Source organism: Rhineura floridana, chromosome 2 (assembly GCF_030035675.1).
Source record: "Rhineura floridana isolate rRhiFlo1 chromosome 2, rRhiFlo1.hap2, whole genome shotgun sequence".
Classification (NCBI taxonomy): Eukaryota; Metazoa; Chordata; class Lepidosauria; order Squamata; family Rhineuridae; genus Rhineura; species Rhineura floridana.
Window position 1 is genome coordinate 216934143 of NC_084481.1, and position 21743 is coordinate 216955885.

At 43.0% G+C, this 21743-nt stretch overlaps 1 protein-coding gene across 4 annotated transcripts in view; it reads left to right on the forward strand.

Moving 5' to 3' along the window:
* Positions 1 to 21743, forward strand: part of TECPR2 (tectonin beta-propeller repeat containing 2) — a 67411-nt gene that overhangs the window by 16380 nt on the left and 29288 nt on the right. For all 4 annotated transcript variants that reach the window (XM_061612190.1, XM_061612193.1, XM_061612192.1 and 1 more), the window contains 8 exons: positions 1131 to 1619; positions 4449 to 5425; positions 6688 to 6871; positions 7969 to 8142; positions 11017 to 11197; positions 15113 to 15254; positions 17971 to 18211; positions 21027 to 21116. In XM_061612190.1, the coding sequence (XP_061468174.1) occupies positions 1131 to 1619; positions 4449 to 5425; positions 6688 to 6871; positions 7969 to 8142; positions 11017 to 11197; positions 15113 to 15254; positions 17971 to 18211; positions 21027 to 21116 (2478 nt within the window). The remainder of the gene's footprint in view (positions 1 to 1130; positions 1620 to 4448; positions 5426 to 6687; positions 6872 to 7968; positions 8143 to 11016; positions 11198 to 15112; positions 15255 to 17970; positions 18212 to 21026; positions 21117 to 21743) is intronic.

The window sequence follows — 21743 nt, forward strand, 5'->3', positions numbered from 1 at the left end:
AATGGCTTTTAGTAAGGCACAGCTTTTTTTAAAAAAAATCAGGTAGTACAACATGTTTCAGATTTATCTGACCTTTTTGTCAGATTCTGTGGCCCTTGAGAAAACTTTGTATTCTTCTAGTGAGATATTGATGCTTCCCTGGTATCGCTTTACTTCAATTATTTCTTGTTACTGTACTTTGGAAAAGGTAATTTGATGCATGTGTTTTTCAAGATCAATCTATCTTGAAAAAACATGCATCAGAGTACCTTTTTCTTTGAATATTATGCAAACTTGAGAACCCTGCTTGATTGGTGAGATCCTCTTGTAGATCAGGAATGGGTTAAGTAGTTGGAAGCAGAGAGAGTAAGTAGACAGTTCTCCCGGTGAAGGAACGCATTAAGTGGAGTCCTCCAAGGATCGGTATTGGGACCTGTGTTTTTTAACTTGTTCATAAACAATCTAGAGTTAGGGGTGAGCAGTGAGGTGGCTACGTTTGCTGATGATATTGAATTGTTCAGAGTGGTTTTAAAAAAAAGGGATTGTGAAGCACTCCAAAAGGACCTCTCTAAACTGAGTGAATGGGCATTAAAATGGCAAATGCAATTCAATGTAAACAAGTGTAAAGTTATGCATATTGGAGCAAAAACATCTTAATTTCATGCATTGTATACGGTCATGGGGTCTGAACTGGTGATGACTGACCAGGAACAAGATTTTGGTAGTAGTGGATAGCTCAATGAATATGTTGACCCAGTGTGCAGCAGCTATGAAAAAGGCAAATTCCATGCTTAAGGATCATTAGGAAAGGTATTGAAAATAAAACTGCTGATATCATAATGATGTGTTATAAATCTACAGTGTGGCTGCATTTCAAATACTGTGAACAATTCTGTCTGAGCTAGCACCCATTGTTATGTCTTGCAACAGGCAGTTCTCTGGATTAATTATGTGTTCTGTCTTTTTTGAATCTACCATTCATGAATTTCACTAAGTGACCCCAATTTCTAATATTACAAGAAATGGAGAGAGAGAGAAACCCAGTTTCAGCCCTATTCACACTTTTCTAGGCTGCTATCATGTTCCCCTTATTTTTTAGCCCTGAACTAAGAGCAATTAATTGCCCCCTAATGTCATTCTGTGTGTTCCAGTTTCAGATATGAATGGAAAACTGATGAGCCCATTGTCCGATTTGAGCCCCAAACTACAGAGCCCACACTCAGTCATTACGTCTGTGTCATCTGATCCTTCTCCAGAAGCCAACCAAAAACCAAATAGCTTCCCTTTGTCCCAAACTCCTGGTGATAAAAATGGTGCCGTAGCTAGAGCTGACCTGGAAGTAGCGCTGCTGACGGAGAGAATTCGCTCTCAGAGCTTTAATGGACTAGGGGACTTGAGCACTGACCCAAGAAGAAGAGGCTCCTCAGTAGCAAGTGAACCAAGGAGCAGGAGCAGCTCCATGAATTCAGTGGACAGCAGCTGCAGTTTCTTGACCAATAGAGATCAAGCCTCATTCGAGGTACAGAAAGGCTGTCAGCTTTCTTCTTTTCAGCGGTTCAGTGTGATCAGCTCTGAAGATTTCAATCAGGAACTGATTGTCAAACCGATCAAAGTGAAAAAGAGGAAAAAGAAAAGACCTGGTAAATATTTTATTTATTTCCTTTATTTATTAGATTTCTTACCTGCCCTTTACTTTAAGATCCCAGGGTGGATTACAACAATTAAATATACAATTATCAACAATTGCATGCAATTAAAAAACAATTTCCAACTATAAAACAAGAAAAGTGTAAAAAAAATTAAACAGTTCTGTATATAAAATATTAACTTCATAAAATAATTATTAAAAACAGTACGAACTTAATTTAAAAAAATCTATACAATAAACACAGCTAAAAATAGTTCCAGTACAAATGCAGACTAGGATAAAGAACTCCACTTAAAAGGCTTGCTGGAAAAGAAATGTATGATTCACTTCCTATAAAATATCTTGAGGCAATTTAACAATTAAAACAGTTTGAACCAATACAGATACAGATGGGGATAAAAAATCTGCACTTACAGGCGTGTTGAAAAAGTAAGATCTTCAGCAGTTAGTTTTAGTTATTCTAATATTTTTAATGCCCTCTTTTGACATTTACCCCATACAAATACACTTATGTACATTAATGAAAGCAAATTTGGTCTCTTGTTAAACTTTATTATTTATTATTTATTTATTATTTGATTTATATCCCGCCCTTCCAGCAGGAGCCCAGGGCGGCAAGCAAAAGTGCTAAAAACACATCAAAACATCATAAAAACAGACTTTAAAATACATTAAAACAAAACAACTTTAAAAACATTTTTTTAAAAGCTTTAAAAGCATCTTTTAAAAAGAGTTTAAAAAAACATATTGTTTTTTAAAAAAGATATTAAAAGCAATTCCAACACAGACGCAGACTGGGATAGGTCTCAACTTAAAAGGCTTGTTGAAAGAGGAAAGTCTTCCAAAGGCATGGAAAAGATAGCAGAGATGGCGCCTGCCTAATATTCAAGGGGAGGGAATTCCACAGGGTAGGTGCTGCCACACTTAAGGTCCCTTTCCAATATTGTGCAGAACAAACCTGATAAGATGGTATCTGCAACAGGCCCTCACCTGCAGAGCGCAGTGATCAACTGGGTATATAAGGGGTAAGACGGTCTTTCAGGTATCCTGGTCCCAAACTGTATAGGGCTGTGTACACCAAAACTAGAACCTTGAACTTAGCCCGGTAGCAAATGGGCAACTTTACATTTCAGAGTGGATTCATGTCTACCTTTATCATGAATAAGACTAAGAGATTGACTGGGGGGGAGTCAGTACCATATGCTCTCCACACAGTGCAAACATATGTTCTTTGGATTCTGGCATATGTGGATGGGCTACTTGGATTCAAGCTGTGTTATTCCCACTTACATCAATAGAACTGGATTGTCTTTTGCAAAACCCCAAATCTACCTTAACAGGTTAGGGAAAGCTTTCGCTGGTTGGCCCTTTGCAGCTGCCATATTCAGGAGTCTTGTGTCTTTTTGACATGTGGCACCTACGCTGCACTTATGGCTTTGCTCAGTGGTAGAGACCGGTACCTTTTTACACTGGGTAGCTGTCTCCAGGCCAAAGGTGTAACACTCAGACCTGCAATCTTCAGGCACAGAATCAAGTACCCTGAGCAGATAAGATATCATGTTTGACTGGTGTGTAATGATGATGAGAAGCAATTTACATAGGAGCACTTTGGAACATTCAACATTTTGCAGTCCTTGTAACAACCCTGCAAAGCAGGCCAGTGTTGCTGTCTCCCTGTTGGAGATGGGGGAGACGGAGGCTGAGAGAGTGACTTTCCCTTCTGACAGAGTGGCAGAAGTAGCATTCAAAGCCACGAATGTCACAATTCATAGCTCAATCTCTTAGCTACTACAACACACCAATTCAGCTTGCATTGATGTTCTCCTTAAGAGTGTCATTGCTCACTGGGAAACGCTATGCCTGCAGAACACAGGCGGGGAATCTCTGGCCCTCTACATATTTTTGGGCTCCCAATTCCCATCGATCACAGCCAACCTAGCCAGTGGTCAGGGATGATGGGCCCTGGGGTCTAGCAACATCTGGAGGGCCACAAGTTCCCTATCCCTAAAGTAGAAGGTCCCAAGTTTAATGTCTGGCCTCTGTAATTGCAAGAAGCCTGAGGTCCTGGACAACATCTTCAGTTAGGTTTTATATCATTATAGTGCATATATATAGGCCAGGGGTGGAGAACTGGATCCGGCCAGAGAGTTGGATCCAGAACTGGCACACCTTCCATGGGGGCTGTTTATCTGACATCAGGCGAATCAAATTTAAGCCTGCAGGTACAAAGGAAGACTTGGTAGTGTGTTCCTAATTTTTCATTTGCAGCCATGCTTTGGATTCAAATTGCACCGGCCCAGGAAGAGTTCTTCCTTCCCAGCTTGAATTTGTCACCTTTTTCTGTCGCTGCACAGGCTGGCAGGGAAAGGCACCAAGTGCTGAAAACACCAGATTCAAGCAGCAGCTAGGAAAAAAGAAAGAAAAGAATCGGTAGGGCACTAAAAATGTGCTCCTGGTTCTTCTGTTTGAATTTGGTGTTGCGTCCTTACCTGTCCTGTGTCCAACATCATATGATGTCACATGGTGCACATGCAGGCATGGTTTGAGCCAAACCATGTCCTGGGCCAAATGGCAAGGCCTGGCAGGCCTGATTAAGCCTGTGGGTCGGAGGTTCCCCACCATTAAAGTAGGCTGGTTCATCTGTCAACGTATTTCTGGTTGGTCAAATTCAGTATTAACCACGGCTTCAAAGAAATGTTTTCTTGTTTTCAGTTGGCCCTAAAATGGCATTCCCTTAATTAATAAGCGTCTTTTCTCTTTCTTCCCCCCCCCGACCTATGTCTGTCACACTCTCATCTTTCTCAACGATGTGCGAGCTTAGAAAATGGGACCAGGAAAAATCTTAGCTCTCTGGAAAGCACTCCGTGTTGTGAGCATCGAGACTTTGCTGATAGCCCTCAGTCCGTAAATGCAGGTTCTTCCTCCATGGAGTCTAGCCTGATGAGCAGTATTGTGGGCTGCTTAAGCACGAGTTCTGCAGACCAGGAAAGCCTATTCAATGCAGAATCCCAAAATGCCCTGCAGGAAGAGAATGACTCGGAAACATTCAGTGTACTTCAGTCTCCAGAGTTAGTAGCTGCTCTGACCCCAGAGGATGAGGATGCACCTGAACTCCTGAAACTTTCTAACGGTGAGAGTGAAGCTGGCACATCACCTCCTATGAACTCCTTGGCTTCCAGTTCCCCATTTTTTCTTGCAGAAGACAAAGCAGTTAGTGATGACGTTGAACGTCATTGGAGCCCTACATCTGAGCGGAGTGAAGTCGAGTCAAAACCACTAGCCCAAGATGAAGAGTCTTGCCTTCTCCCATGTAAAACGGAGGACACTTTAGATAAATTAGATCTGCTGTGTACTTTAGATTCTGTGGAGGAGACAAGCCCTGAGAAAGGGGTGTCTGAAAATGTGAAAACCAGCTCTAGTGCTGGGGAACCATTTGGTCAGGATGCGGGAGCTGAAACCCACACAGAACAGAAGAAGCAGCTTCCTCTAATGGAGCCGATCCTCTCAAATCCCCTTTTTAAAGAAGAGGTGTCCCTCCAAGAGAGTCTGTTACCTGGACAGGGCTTCAGGGATCCACTGAAAGCTAAACCCAGCGCCAACACTGGCAGTGAACGGATAAGCAACACCTGCGATGTGAGAGCTGAGAGATCTGCATCGAGTGATGAAGAGGATATCTATGGGCATGGCTTGCCTTACTCATCCTCAGAGACTAGTGTGACAGAAGCTGGGGGCTGCTTTCCCCCCCAGGAAAAAGTCAGAACAAGCAGAGAGGAAGGGGCGCTTTTAAAGTCCGATCAGGTATGTGCTTGCGACACACACGAGAAGGTCCCTAGCATGAGCCGAAGGTACTTGCACTCCTGCTAGCCTCCTCCTTTTCCACAGACTCCCTCATTTCTGCTGCAGCCCCCACCCCATAATCACACTGTTCCCAAAGGTTCCCTGCAACCAGTGTGGCTGGTACCCATTGGACAGGTGGGGCGGAAGGCAAGGAGCCCAGACAGTAGCTGGAGCCAGAGCCAATGACAGGCGGAGCCAGCTAGTTTTAGTTTTGTCCCAATCCTCCTCCATGCTGAGTTCTACAAAGGCAACACTGAGACTATAGAGGAGGAAATTGATAGATGGTGCTAGCCGCCTGGACTAGTTGTAAGTTAGAGGGCAGGCAGGAAGGGGCTGGCTGAGAGCAGACTGAAGTTGGTGGGGCAGCTCCCCATTCACCCTAACAGAGCAGCCACCGCTGCCTGCAACCTGCAAGAGATTTTTTCCGGGGGGCGGGGCATAAGCAGCTGCACCAGGAAGCAGGGAAGCCATACTGTGCAAATTGAACTCCACTCATGCTTCTCTGAATCCAATCCACAAATAAAGTTGCGTTGCATCTTTTAAGTGAAGCACATTGTTTGCGATATTGGAGCCAGTCTCCTGTGAGCTGGCACATTGCTAAGTTTTGTTTACGGAAGTAGGAAGAGAGTCCTCAGACATTGGAGGTCGTAGGTATGAAGGACAAGATGATTGCTTGGACATTTAGTGTAGCGAAGAGCACTTGTCTCTTTTTCTTGGCCAGTTAAATTCGTTATACCATTTTTGAACCTTTGGCAGAAAGCATCCATACACTTTCAGATTTTATCTGGCTCCCATCAGCACAAGAGTCATGCTCTTGGATTCACTGCTAGGACCCATCATACTGTGAGCAGGAATTTGCAGTCTCTTCCTGGCCATGAGGCTATCCTGAAATCCTATCCATACGATTGAAATGGGTACCAAGCTTGGTGATGGAAATGGACTGCCTTCAAGTCGATTCTGACTTATGGCGACCCTATGAATAGGGTTTTCATGGTAAGCGGTATTCAGAGGAGGTTTATCATTGCCTCCCTCTGAGGCTGAGAGGCAGTGACTGGCCCAAGGTCACCCAGTGCGCATAGAGAAATCCTTGTGCTGACAAAACATTCGCCTTAGAACTACGTTGAGTGGAACCAAAAAAATACACTTTTTTCCTTTTCTGAAATTTAACAGATTTCTCAAATTAGTAAAGATACCTCCCCTCATTCTGACTCTCCAGTCTTTAGTTTGCAGAAAGCTGGATGGGCTATGCAGGGCCTGGCTATGGAATACTGAGCCTGGTTGTCTCTGATAAATACATCTGGTGCCTGGATTACAAGGGTGGCCTGTACTGTAGTGCTTTACCTAGTGCTGGTCTACGCTGGCAGAAGTTTGAAGACAATGTCCAGCAGGTGGCAGTCTCTCCTTCAGGTTGGTTAGCCTTGTATTCTTATTAATATGTGGTTGTATTCAACCAAATCCCTACATGGAATAGACCCACTGAAATTAATGAAGTTAATCATGACAACTGCAGTGGGTCTACTCTGAGCAGGACTGGTGCGGAATACCTGTTGTTATTCCTTCTGTACTTGGTTGGAAAAATGGCTTACGTCATGCTGCAAAAGCCTCATTGCTTCTCTTCGTTTACTTAAATCTTGTTTTTATTTTTGCATACCAAGATAATTCTTACAGCACACAAGATCAGTGTCTGACCCTTAATATCATTATGAGCAATTTACCAAAGTTGATAGCAGAACAAATGCACTTCATGGTGAGGAAGGCAACATAGGAAGCTGCCTTATACCAAGTCAGGCCATTGGTCCATCTAGCTCAATATTGTCTACACTGACTGGCAGTGGCTCTCCAGGATTTCAGGCTGGAGTCTCTCCTAGCCCCACCTGGAGATACCGAAGATTGAACCTTGGGCCTTCTGCATGCAAAGCAGATGATCTGTCGGTGAGCTATGGCCCTTCTAGAATCCAAAATGAAGTTTGGGACCAGGCCTAAAGACAGTTGCATTAGTAGAAAACCAGAAGAAACAATAGGCTGAACATGGAAGGCCTTCTCATTGCATTTCATGGAAACGTGGTCAAGCTTCCCTATAGTGTTCCATCTGTAGGCTCCATATGGGCTGGTTAGGGTGCATATTTGAACATTTCTCTGGGTAGCGACGTGGGGGAGGGGGAGGAGTAACATCTCTGCACAAAGAAAAGAAGCATCTTTGAAGAAAGATTGCCTGCCTCTGACATGCTAGTGTTCACTGGTTTTAAAATTTTATATTCCGCTTTTCACCATCTAACAATATGCAATGCACAAAATTCAAAACATGAATTAAACCTCAGAACCTTAAAATCTCAGAAATTTAAAACAAAGAGTGTCAGAAGGTTTTAAAACATGAGAGAAGCATTCATGGTGAAAGTAGGTCTTTCAGGTTTTAAAACCAACTGTAACTAAAGAACAAAGTTGGAGCGTGTAAAAACCTTGCTCTAAATGTGATTCACTGTATTAATGTGAGGCTCCTTCCTCAGGGACTCTTCTCTGGAAGATTGAACAAAAAACCAATAAAGCCTTTGCCTGTGGAAAAGTAACAATAAAAGGAAAACGTCACTGGTACGAAGCTTTGCCCCAGACGGCGTTTGTCTCTTTGAGCGATGACACTGCCTGGATTATACGAACAAACGGTGAACTGTATCTGCAGACAGGTACCTCAGTTGGTTGTTTTTCTTCTTGTAGAGTGGTGTCAATTTTTTTTTTGCAAAGTACATTTTGGGGATCCATGTGTTTCCTTGCAAGCTTACCAGGGGATTCTCAATGAGGGGACGAGGTGAGGTAGACCTTTTTCTCTGAAAGAAATCTTACCACCGTTGCCAGTCTTCTCCTAACAATGTGTTGGAAATATTGTGGGGTGTAGTTACAACTCATGCAGAATGATGACATTGTCATCATCGTTATTGTTGTTAATTTGATTTCTCACCTGTCCTTTACCCTGAGGTCCCAGGGTAGGTTACAACAATTTAAAATTCAATATTAAAAACAGGTTGTTTAATAGTTTGCAGGAATATTACCAGGCAGCGTGGACAAAGTATAGCCCTGAAAGTAGAGGAGCAGGTTAGTTTCTCATAAAAAATGAGAAGAATGGTGTGTGGATATTTTGCTTTGTATCTCAAATTCTACAAATGCTCTTTTTTAAAAAAAATGAAAGCTGGAATTCTGGGGATTATTGGTCATCCGGGGGAGGATCAACTGCCCCTCCACCGAGTGATGCCCATGCGTTATGAGGTGCAGCACACACGCACACGCACACAGAAGATTCCTCAGTGTTTTCCTGACATGAGAATTTATGACTCTCAACAGAGTTTCCTTTAATCTGCATTTAGGCAGTCATTGTTTAAATTCCTTTGTGGGATTATTGCCATCACCTGGGGTATTGTATCGTAAATAAGTAAACAAATCTCCAAGAGGCAGCCAGTGATATCACAGTTGGTAAGCTTTGGTGCCAGTGCTGAATAATTCAGGAACAGAGTAGATTGCATCCCTGTCTCTTAGAGCAGATGTTCCCAAACTTTTTTCCCCACGGACCCTTGGAAATTGCTAAGGGTCCTGGTGGACCATTTAATCATTTTTCTGCCTGTAACAGCGATTGTAATGTAGTGTGCGAGGTACTGCATGATTTTTTAAATTGCATTTGTATTGCTTCTATTCATATTGTATTCGGATTATTCTAATACAATAAAATACAGTATTTAAGAAATTTTAAAAAATCAATACAAAGACATTTAAAATCAGTATGAATACTTTAATGCCGACGTGCCACAGGCTACCTAAATGAAGCTTGTAGAGCACGGACCACAGTTTGGGAACCCCAGTCTTAGTTCCTCTGAGATACTCTCATTGTGATATTCACACTCTCTTGGCTGCTGGTCTGCTCTGTGCAGGTTAGCCTGATCCTTGAGGAGGCTGAGGTACAGAACATTAGGAAAAATTAATGGCTAATCCATGACCTTTCATAAACTGTTATACTCCCATCAGCCTCAGCCAGCATAGCCAATGGTCAAGGATATGGGTGTTGTGGTCCAGCAACACCTGGACCACAGATTAGGCTTCACTGGCCTATGTTAATCATTTGTGCCATGCTTTTTCAAAGCCCCTTGGGTATACAGGAATACCCCGCATTAACGTACGCAATGGGTCCAGAGCGAGTACGTAAACCGAAAATGTACTTAAAATGAAGCACTACCTTTTTTCACTTCCGCCGCCACTGTGCCACCTCTCCTTCATGCGGAGCCTCAAAGCCCCGCGCTAAAGCCTCTGCTGCTGCGCTGCCGTGCCTCTCGATTGCGATTGCGTCTCTTTCCACCCCCCACCGAAAGAACAGGCTACAACCAAAGGTTAAGTGTCCGTTCTTGCGAAACGAAGTACATAAACGAGAATGGTGCTACTGTAAGGTACTTGCGAGTGTCCGTAAAGGGAAGGTCCGTACAGCGGGGTATTCCTGTATTAGTAATTCTTGCAGCAGAGCTGCAAGGAGGCCTGTGTTCTCCCCCTGTTTTCAATTAGTGGCTCATCACAGGACACATAGTGAGTTTGCAGCTGAAGAGAAGATTTGAACCTAGGAGCCTGCATTAGCTACCCGCTTTTGTTTCTGCAGTTTCCTTTTCGTCTTCTCCTTTTCTAATACAGAGATTAGGTTTATGCAGCCTTTTAACCTCAGCCTCCGTTTAGGAGGCAGCTGCTTGGGCAACATCTCTCAGTGCTGATGTAGCAACCACATGGATGCTAATCTTGGCCCATAGGCTTCCAGCTGGTAGCTGGTGTAGCTGAACAACTCCCCATTTATATACTTGTTAAGATTAAGGTTATAAGACTAATACGCCACATTCAGACACTACACTTTTAACTCTGGGCAAAGCAGTACTAGATCATACCGTAGCATTCCACTATTTCCCAGCATTATTGTCTTTTCTAGTGAATAATGGCAACTATAAAGGTATCATTTTTATCTAGTGCACTTTGTTAGTGTAGTAATGGTCAAATAAAGATAATGAATACAGTATATAAAAACAGACAATGAAACAAAAGAGCTGTGATGCCGAATGAAACAATAAAATCCCCAGAAAAGGAAAAACACAACAGCACACTTTGAAAACATCTTAAGGTGGAATTGACTCAGTTGCTTGGCCACAAAGTACCTGCACAGTGGATGGAGGATCAGAGGGAGGTATGGTCCGTAGCCATCCGGAAACCTCCCCATCCCCCCAACCATATCCTACTCACTGCTCTGGATAGGAGTACCATCTCTTCCCCCTTCACTCCCCTCTTGCCAGGTTACATAATGACTCAGGTTATTGAAACCAGTGTTTCAACTGGACACAGAGAAATGTGTTGAAGAAGCTTACTGTGAGCTAAAAGCACTGCCAGAGTATAAAGATATCACCATAAAGAGAGACTGCATCCTTCCTCTATTAAGTTTCAAACTCCTCAGAAAACAGATAAAAATAAACCCTTAAAGTGAGCACCATAAGAGTAAAAACAGAGTAAATGCCATTAATTTCTACTCTATATTATTTTATTTAAAGGCTTAAATGTGGATCGTCCCTGTGCCAGAGCAGTGAAGGTGGACTGTCCGCATCCGCTAGCACAGGTTACAGCCAGAAACAATGTTGTCTGGGCATTGACTGAGCAACGTGCACTTCTGTACCGTGAGGGTGTAAGCAGCTTCTGCCCTGAAGGGGAGCAGTGGAAATGCGATGTCATCAGGTAAGCAAACTTACTGATTAAACATTGTTCTGTGATAGTTTTTCCTTGATTTTGCAACATCTTCGTTTGAACTTGCAGATGTTTAGGGAACATATTCCACCATATGACAAGGCCAGTTTCCTAATCAGGGCAGTGGATTTCATTGGCCTTATGTTGTATTGCAGAAAAATGACACTTAACTGTACAGAGGAGAAAAATCCCCATGAATTAACAGAGGAAGTTGTGCCAGCTGACATTTATTATTGCACAGCTTAATACAGCTGTAAATTTATGTTGTGGTGTTGCAGTGAATAGTTACAAAGTTCAAGAAGTTTTTAGTAATATTCAGAGCTGTGTGTATGTGTTTTCAATGAAAATAAATAGACTAAAATCCTGTACCCAGGCAAATACAAATTCTGTTCCAAGGAAAAGCTGACTCTGCTGCCTGTGTATTTATTTATTTATTTATTTAAAAAGTTTATATCCCGCTTCAGTTCCAAAGAATTCTAAGCGGCCAAAACAATAACATAGTGCAAACACATTATGCAATATACAATATATAAAAAAAAAAAAAATTATCTCTCACATTACAATTCAAAAGCTAACCGAAATAAAAAGGTCTTAACTTGGCGACGAAAACTAATTAAAGAGGGGGAAGAACGAATTTCCTGCGGAAGAGAATTCCAAAGAGTTGGTGCTACCACCGAAAACGATCTATTCCTAATACCAGTCCAATGAATTTGGGAAAAAGAAGGAATATTAAGGCCGGGGTCTAATGAAGATCTTAAAGAACGAGCAGGCTCATAAAACGAAATATGATTTGAAAGATAACTAGGGCCTGAACCAGATAAAGCTCTAAACGTTAAAACCAGGATTTTAAACTGAACTCGATAAGAAATTGGAAGCCAGTGTAGTTGTTTTAGGAGCGGAGTAGTGTGAACTTGCCAACCTGCTCCTATTAACATCCTGGCAGCCGCTCTTTGGACTAATTTCAGTTGACGAAGTATTTTAAGGGGAAGTCCAGTATAAAGCGAGTTACAATAGTCTAACTTAGACGTAACCAAGGCATGGGTAACCATGGTTAGGTCAGAGAGTTCCAGAAAAGGGCGCAATTGGCGAACCAATTTTAGGCGGGCAAAGGCACTTCTGGAAGTTGCTAAGACATGGGCCTCCAAAGTCAAGGCCGAATCCAGAAGGACACCCAAACTACGAACCTGGGTCTTTAAAGGGAGTAAAACTCCGTCTAATAACGGTACATTCCCTATTTCCAACTTGGTTCGGTGCCCAACCACCAGCACCTCTGTTTTATCTGGGTTCAATTTCAGCTTATTCTGTGTCATCCAGGTCTTAACTGCTGTTAGGCAATTATTTAAAGGAAGGATGGCATCTTTCATATCCGGAGGGAAGGAAAAATAAAGCTGGGTGTCATCAGCATATTGGTGAAACCGAATTCCAAACCTCCGGATGATCTCTCCCAGCGGTTTCATGTAAATGTTAAACAGCATCGGTGAAAGCACTGAGCCTTGTGGTACTCCGCATGACAACGGCCAGGGATCAGAGCTAAAATCCCCAAATAGTACTCTCTGTGATCTGCCCTCCAAGAAAGAGCGGAGCCACTGAAAAACAGTGCCTCGTAAGCCCATCTCGGAGAGGCGGCCCAAGAGAATGTCATGGTCGATCGTGTCAAACGCTGCTGAAAGATCAAGAAGGACTAACAAAGAAACTTTCCCCTTGTCTAACTCTCTCCGGAGGTCATCCACTAAGGCCACCAATACGGTCTCAGTTCCATGACCCAGCCTAAAACCAGATTGAGATGAGTCGTAGTAATCTGTCAGCTCCAGGAAACTCTGGAGCTGAGAGGCCACCACTTTCTCAATAATTTTACTTTAAAAAGGTAAGTTGGACACGGGACGGAAACTATCTAAACTGGAAGGGTTCAAAGAAGGCTTTTTTAATAAGGGAATGACAATTGCTTCCTTTAGGCTGCCTGGAAGGTGGCCTTGTTGGAGGGAAGCATTGATCACCTCACTGATCCGGTCTGCGAGTCCCTTTCTGGACTGTTTTATAATCCAGGAGGGACATGGGTCCAGTGAACACGTGGTGGGTCTCATCCCTTCCAAAAGATTATCTATATCAGCGGGATGGATGAGCTGAAATGAGTCTAAAGTGGAAGAGCAGATAGTAACTGTAGTAGAGGGCATAGCATCGATTACAACATTATTAGTATCAAGATCAGAACGAATCTGGGCAACTTTAGTACTAAAATATGTGGCTAGTTCTTGACAACGGGAGGCAGAATGATCGAAATTCGGCTTATGTTGGTCTTGATTAAGCAAGTCCTTAACCACCCGGAAGAGTTCTTTTGGTCGGCTGTCGGCAGACGAAATGGCAGCCGAGAAAAAGGCTCTTTGTGCCGTAGATCTAGATGTCATATAATGCTTCAAAAAGTTCTTGGCCTGAGGTTGGTCAAAAAGGCTCCGTGTCTTCAGCCAACGACGCTCTAAGCCCCTGTAAGTCCGTTTCATATCTGCCAATTCCTTAGAAAACCATGGGGCCACCTTAGATCGAGAGTGAGTAAGTGGACGTAAAGGGGCAATAGCATCTATAGTCCTGGACATTGTATTATTCCAAGAATCTACTAAATCAACAATGGAGTCACTAGTTCGAGGAACAAAATTTTTTTCAGCAGTAGATAAGAAAACAATTGGATTTAATAACCTTTTTGGGCGAATCATTTTTAAAGGATTCTTTCCTCTAAAAGGAGTATGTAATGGTGGTATTTTAAATTTAATCAAATAGTGATCTGTCCAAAGTAATGGGCGACTAGATAAATCACTAAGTGCCAAGTCCTCTTCATCCGGGCCAGTATAAAAAACAAGATCAAGAGTATGACCAGCTCTATGTGTGGGTTCCTTAATTAATTGAGATAATCCCAAGGTGGTCATAGTCGTCATAAAATCACGGGCCGCACCATATAAAGAGGAATTGACATGAATGTTGAAATCTCCCAATACTAACAGGTTAGGGGACACCAACATTAGTTCCAAAATCAACTTCGATAGCTCCTGCAAGGCGGTCATAGAGCAACATGGGGAGCGATAGATCAATAAAATTGCCAAACCATCCTGGCTGCCAGATTTTAGACTAAGGTCTTCAAACCCAGGGAGAGATGGAAACGGCACTCTAGTCAGAGAGATAGTCTCTCTGTATATTATTGCTACTCCACCTCCAGGATCCTCAAGTCTGGGTTGATGTAAGGCCAAAAAGCCAGGCGGGCAGAGACTAATCAAGTTCACTCCGCCAGCCTCCTCTAACCAGGTTTCGGTAATGCATAATAAATCAGCTTGTTCATCCAAAATAAGATCTTGAATAATCACAGATTTCCTATTTACAGATCTTGCATTAAGAAGCAGAATCTGGGATCCGAAATTATACAAAATGAGCCAATCTGCATGCATTCTCTTCATCAAGAGAATTTATAAAGATTGTGCAGCTGATTGTACTGGTTGCTCTGAAGCTGAATATTTTAGCAGTTTGATTAGTTTTCTATCTTACCTTATATTTCTTTTTAGCTAAAATGTTAAGTTTAGCAGTTCTCTATACCTAGTTGGCACTAAGTAGTATCTCCTTTTACATCTTTTGAGTCAGGTGATGGCCCAATCAAGCGTTAGTTCAGTACAGCTATATCCTGTTGAAATCAGTGGGACTTCCATTTGTGGTTATCCAAGTCCCATTCCATTTCATTCAGTGGGGCCTGGCTGCAAATACAGAGAGGTGTGCAAGGCTAAAACAATAACATTGTACTGAACAGATATAACTTAAATTCACTGAGCTGTAAATAAGTAGATCAGGAAAGTTAGCTGGACATAGTACAGATTGTATCTTTGGGGAGGATGGAAACACTTGGGTGTAAATGTGTTTTGTTTATTTTTGCAGCGAAATGCAAGCTCTAGAGCCAGTGTGTGTTACTCTTGGAGACCAGCAGACCATATGGGTTTTAGACATCCATGGGAATCTATGGTTCAGAACGGGTGTTGTTTCAAAGAAACCGCAAGGGGATGATAACCACTGGTGGCAAGTAGGCATTTCTATTCTACTTTCAGTAAATGTAAAGGGGGCCCTGGTTAGATGATAAAAACATGCAATTTACATGGATAAGGTCCTAGATACAATCAGAGCCAAAGCATCTCAGTTCTGAGAAAGGTCTCTGCCTGAGACCCTGAAGAACCACTAGATACTGTCCGAAATAGCACATGACACCAAGCTGTGGTTTAGCACAAATGCACAGACTCCCAGAAGGGAGATCATAGCTGCTTTGCTCTTCTTCCAATACTGCTGCTGCTACTACCTCCTATTGTACTGCTGTGAGTTAAGCCATGGTTTGGCTTAGCATGTCTTCCGAACCCACATAGAATAATAGAGTTGGAAGGGGCCTATAAGGCCATCAAGTCCACCCCCCTGCTCAATGCAGGAATCCAAATCAAAGCATTCCTGACAGATGGCTGTCCAGCTGCCTCTTGAATGCCTCCAGTGTCAGAGAGCTGGAAACATTCATTGTTTGTCTCGATTTATGGCTCACGGTGTGTCTCATGGTATGTCTGCAAGAGATAAACCACAACCCTGGGTTCAGACAACATTCTAAGCTTTGTTTAACTCACAGCGGTGCAGCAGCAGGACTGGAAAGGAGCAAAGCAGCCACTGCCTCCTCTCCAGGAGCTTGGCACTCATACTAAGCCATGGTTTGACTTAGCATTATGTGTGAACTGCGCTGCTGTCTTGATGAAACAGTGCTTTGACAGTGCATCAGACCACTTCTCATGTTTACTAATCCTGGCTTATCACTGGTAAATTATGTTACTGGTTTTGCAGGGATCCTAGTAGAAAACTGCCACAAACATGGCTTTAAAGGTGACTAATCGCCTTATAAATTAGTTCCCAAACACAAGGGAGGGAGCCTTTCTTGTTTTGATTCCATGAAAGCCACCAAAGCGCAAAAAAAGAAAGATGAAGAATCCCATTTTACGCTGCTAACCATGTGCTAGCAGAAACAAAAGGGAAAAGCACCACGTAATGGACACAAAAGAGAGGCAGGCTCTGGTGCTTGGTAAATTTATTGAGGCTCAACGCGTTTCGGAGTAATCCTTCCTCAGGAGCAATGGAGATCTGTTTCTTTTTCTCTGCCTGCGCAGTTCAAATTCTTTATCCAGCTCCACACAAAACGAACACCACAGACCGAATTCTGATACTAATTCAGTCTGTGGTGTTTGTTTTGTGTGGAGCTGGATAAAGAATTTGAACTGCGCAGGCAGAGAAAAAGAAACAGATCTCCATTAACTATGTGCTGAAACACATAGCTCTGGTTGAGGAACGAGATGAATGTTACTGCTTTCCCTTTATAGAGTATCTTTCCTGTTTCTTGGAATTTTTTTTTTACATATGTAGAATTTACACACACACAAACATTTCCACCTGTTCTGTGCATACTATCTCCCAAAAGCAGCTTGGACTGCTTGTCTGTGATATGACATTCAATCCTGTCAAAGGAATTGAGGTTCCTCGTTGCGATGCTCAAAGGGCCATTAATCTACACATCCTTTTGCTGGGATATTTCAGAGCCGTTTAGTTTTATGGTTAACATGCCAAATGGGGGATCTAGTAGTTTGTTTGCTTGTCACATCTTTAGTTCTGAAGCGTAAAACTAAAAACAGCTTCAAGTGTGAAGTAAGCAGAACTCATTATTGCATAAAGTGCCACCCCACCCACCAGCTTGTTGCCAGTAGCCAGACTAACTACAAATATGTGGGAAGGGCCATAGTAGGTGAGCATCTTTTTTGTATGCAGAAGGCCCCAGGTTCAATCCCTGACATTTCCAGGCAGGGCTGAGAGAGACCCCTGCCTAGGGAGCAACTACCAGGCAGTGTAGAGAATACTGAGCTGGACAGGCCAATGGTCTCATGTAGGGTACGGCAGCTTCCTTTGTTTTCATAGAATTATAGAGTTGGAAGGGGGCTACAAGGCCATCAAGTCCAACCCCCTGCTTAATGCAGGAATCTATCTTAAAGCATCCCCAACAAGTGGCTGTCCAGCTGCCTCTTGAATGCCTCTAGTGCTGGAGAGCCCACCACCCTCCCTTGGTCATTGGTTCCACTGCCGTACCGTTCTAACAGTTAGGAAGCTTTTCCTGATGTTCAGTGAAATATCAAATCGATACAGGGTTAGTACAGACTGGAAATCTGTTTTGCCCCACATGCTGGCCTTTTCACTGGAAGCCAGGCTCCATCCTAAGCACAAAATTAACTCGGCAATGAGCAAAGCTCAAGAGGTTAAAAAGCAAGAGTCCATAAATGCAGGCATCAGATTGCCATTGGCAAGTGCATCATTTAACCTTGGGAAGCCCAGAGTTGGAGAGTATTATCATACCTTTCCAGAGTTTGGAGAAGAACGGGCACCCTACCCAATAGTGTGATGAATCTTGGAAGTCTCCCCACCCAACCATTACCCTTTGCCAAACAAGACCCTGCTCCTTCCTCTTTCATTCCTTTTATTGGAGGTGATGTAGCCAAAGTGAAGCACTTAAAGTCTCATTGATTTCAAATGGAGAATTCTCTCCTGTTGAAATCAATGAGACTCACAAATCTCATGGATTGTTGTTGGGATTGTGCCTGTGGTGGTATTCTCTTTTCATGCCTCCAAAGGGTGTGAATGGTAGAAACAATGCTGGACTAGATGGGTGCTTAGTCTGGTCCTCAGTTTCTCTTCAACTGAACTCGCCCCCTTGGTATATTTTTCCCTAGGTAAGCATTACAGATTATGTAGTGTTCGACCAGAGCAGCCTTTTCCAGACCATAATCCAGGCAACCCAGACAGTTGCCACGGTGGCCCAGGCCCCTGTCGAGAAGGTGGCAGACAAGCTCCGCACGGCTTTCCGGTCACAGCAGCTTCAGTGTCAGCCGAGTCTTCTTGCTGTCAACAGTAGTGGCGTCTGGATCTCCTCCGGGAAAAACGAGTTTCACGTAGCGAAGGGAAGCCTAGTAGGTAGGTGCGTTTTTGTAGCTGGTGTTTGCTTGCAAAAGCAAAGCCAGCTAAATGTGCACATATTTCACAGCACAACAATATGTTTCTGTTCATACCAGTTACTTTAATAATAGAAAATTCCCAGAAATGCCCACAGTGATTTGTACTTGTATTGTAAAATTACAACAGTGGTCAACTTCTTTGGCAATTGTGCCATTCCAGGTTAAGCTGCTGTGCATACACCACTCTGTGTTTGGGTGTGGTTTCCCCCCCAATCCCTTTTATGGGGAAGAGGCAACAGATCACATAGGGGAGTCAGGTACAAGTGCAGAACCTGATTCTAGTGCTTTTGTTTGCCACCCTGGGAGGAAGGGCAGGATATAAATCTTAATAATAGTAGTAATTCTATACCAGGGGTGAGGAACCTGTGACCCTCCTGATACTGCTGGACCACAACTTGCGTCAGCTGCCTCCAGCAAAGCCAGTGGTCAGGGATGATGGGAGATGTAGGAACGTCTGGACGTCCCTAGGGTCCTCACCCCTGCTCAGTACCATAACGAGGCATGCATACCCCATTGCTCCTTCCCTGGCATGTTTCAGATTTTCAATCCATGGTATAAATTTCTTATGAATGGCATTTCTTTCCCACCAGACCAGGAGTTGCTTTGGTTTTTCAGAACTGGAGGTTTTGCGAGGGGAAAATGGTTGACTCTGTAGTCTCATGGAGGCTACTTAAAAGAGCCTCCTAGTAGTCAGTAGGGATGCTTCTAACTTTCTGCACCTTCCCCATGAGCCCAATGTGTTTTCCTACCTATTTTTGTAATGTATACACAGTACAGTGCCCAAGTACCAATCGGTGTGTCCCCTCTTTTCTGCCTTGAAAAATGGAAATGGACTGCCTTCAAGTCGATCCTGACTTATGGAGACCCCATGAATAGGGTTTTCATGTAAAATTATGCATATTGGAGCAAAAAATCTGAATTTCACATATACGCTCATGGGGTCTGAACTGGCGGTGACCGACCAGGAGAGAGACCTCGGGGTTGTAGTGGACAGCACGATGAAAATGTCAACCCAGTGTGCGGCAGCTGTGAAAAACGCAAATTCCATGCTAGCGATAATTAGGAAAGGTATTGAAAATAAAACAGCCGATATCATAATGCCGTTGTATAAATCTATGGTGCGGCCGCATTTGGAATACTGTGTACAGTTCTGGTCGCCTCATCTCAAAAAGGATATTCTAGAGTTGGAAAAGGTTCAGAAGAGGGCAACCAGAATGATCAAGGGGATGGAGCGACTCCCTTACGAGGAAAGGTTGCAGCATTTGGGGCTTTTTAGTTTAGAGAAAAGGCGGGTCAGAGGAGACATGATAGAAGTGTATCAAATTATGCATGGCATTGAGAAAGTGGATAGAGAAAAGTTCTTCTCCCTCTCTCATAATACTAGAACTCGTGGACATTCAAAGAAGCTGAATGTTGAAGATTCAGGACAGACAAAAGGAAGTACTTCTTTATTCAGCACATAGTTAAACTATGGAATTTGCTCCCACAAGATGCAGTAATGGCCACCAGCTTGGATGGCTTTAAAAGAAGATTAGACAAATTCATGGAGGACAGGGCTATCAATGGCTACTAGCCGTGATGGCTGTGCTGTGCCACCCTAGTCAGAGGCAGCATGCTTCTGAAAACCAGTTGCCAGAAGCCTCAGGAGGGGAGAGTGTTCTTGCACTCGGGTCCTGCTTGCGGGCTTCCCCCAGGCACCTGGTTGGCCACTGTGAGAACAGGATGCTGGACTAGATGGGCCACTGGCCTGATCCAGCAGGCTCTTCTTATGTTCTTATGGTAAGCAGTATTCAGAGGGGTTTTTACCATTGCCTTCCTGTGAGGGTGAGAGGCAGTGACTGGCCCAAGGTCGCCCAGTGAGCTTCATGGCTGTGTGGGGATTCGAACCCTGGTCTCCCAGGTCGTAGTCCAGCACCTTAACCGCTACATCACACTGGCTGTCTTTCTTCCTTTATATCTCAAAGTAAATCTTGAAGAGAAAAAAGCCTGTAGTTTTGTATGTGTTCTGAGTGCAGAATTTGGATTTCTACTCTCAGAATTTTTCATTCTCCTCCTGCTCCCCCAGCAGTCTGTAGCCTTTATTTGTGTGTTATTCGATGATCTTCACACACAGTTGGGTTCTATTTTGTCTCTTACGCCCAGAACAAAACAAGGGAATCATAAACTTCTGTGCTCTTGGTTTCCACTGTCTCATCTTTCATCATTTTTTTTTATTTTTATTTATTAAAATTTATACAGCACAGTTGTAAAAAAAATCTAAGCACTTTACAAAAGACATTACAATTATTGATAAAACAGTTAAAAATAAGTAATTCTTTATGCACTGTCCCAACCCAGCTAATCATCACAATAAAATGAGTAATAAGTGATGAAGCTGCTATGATATGTCAGCACTTTAACTTTTAGCCTCTATACAGTCTTTATGCACTTTATAGCATAGATTTATTCATTGCTATGTGGTTTGTAATACATGATGAAGCTGCTAGGAACTGTGTGCACTTTGTGAATCAGTTTTTGTGGCGGGGGGAATGGAATAGTTGTTCACACTAGATTCTGAGGAATCTCTTTTTAGGAATCATCGCTGTGAATGGCAACTTCCCTCCCTGTCCATAGCAGTTTTTGTTATCTGAGTGAGAATGGAAGTCATATTCCACAATGCACGGAATATGAACTTGGAACTGAAATGTCAAGAGAACTAAGGAGTTTGGGACAAAATTGATTGCGTTGGTGGTGGTGGCTGCATCCAGGCTAATGCTATTCTTCTCCTTCTCCAGGTACATATTGGAATAACGTTGTGCCTCGTGGCACTGCTTCAGCCACAAAATGGGCTTTTGTGTTGGCTTCCGCAGCTCCAGCAAAAGAAGGTAAAGTCTGCCTTGTCACTGCCTTGGGAGTGTATGGTGCATTTTCTGATAGCCTGGAGACAGATACAAGCTCTTTGCAGATACATTGATATATCTGTTGAGCAATATTGGTCAGGGTTTTCTTTTTAAGTTTTTGGTGCTAAAGACCTTTATACATACCAAACAGAAAGGAAATACAAAACTGAACAATTCCTGACTTCAGTGGTAGCCTTTGCTCTGCTCGTGGTAATAAAAAGCACACAGCCCATCCTGTATAGTCCCATAAATCATCATTAACTTGGAAACAACATTTAAGGTTCACAAACAATTAACTAAATTTATGGATTAAAGTTTTGCAATTTATTTTCGGTATCCCCTTCCAATATTAAATGCATTAAATGCTAAACAAAGTGTGTATCCTTAATTTTCAGGTGTCCATATTTCTATATGGTATTTACGGTGGTGCTCTATCCGGGCGGTAGCAATGTTTCATTTCTGAGTGGGATGGGAGGGTTGGTCCACCACTTCCAAAGCCCTGTTGCCTTGCAGCAGTCAGGGCAGGAGAGGGACGTGTTTCCTTTCTGCCCTGACCATTTTTGTGCATGTTTTTTAATTCTCTCCCTCCTGCTATTAAAACCGGCTGGGAGC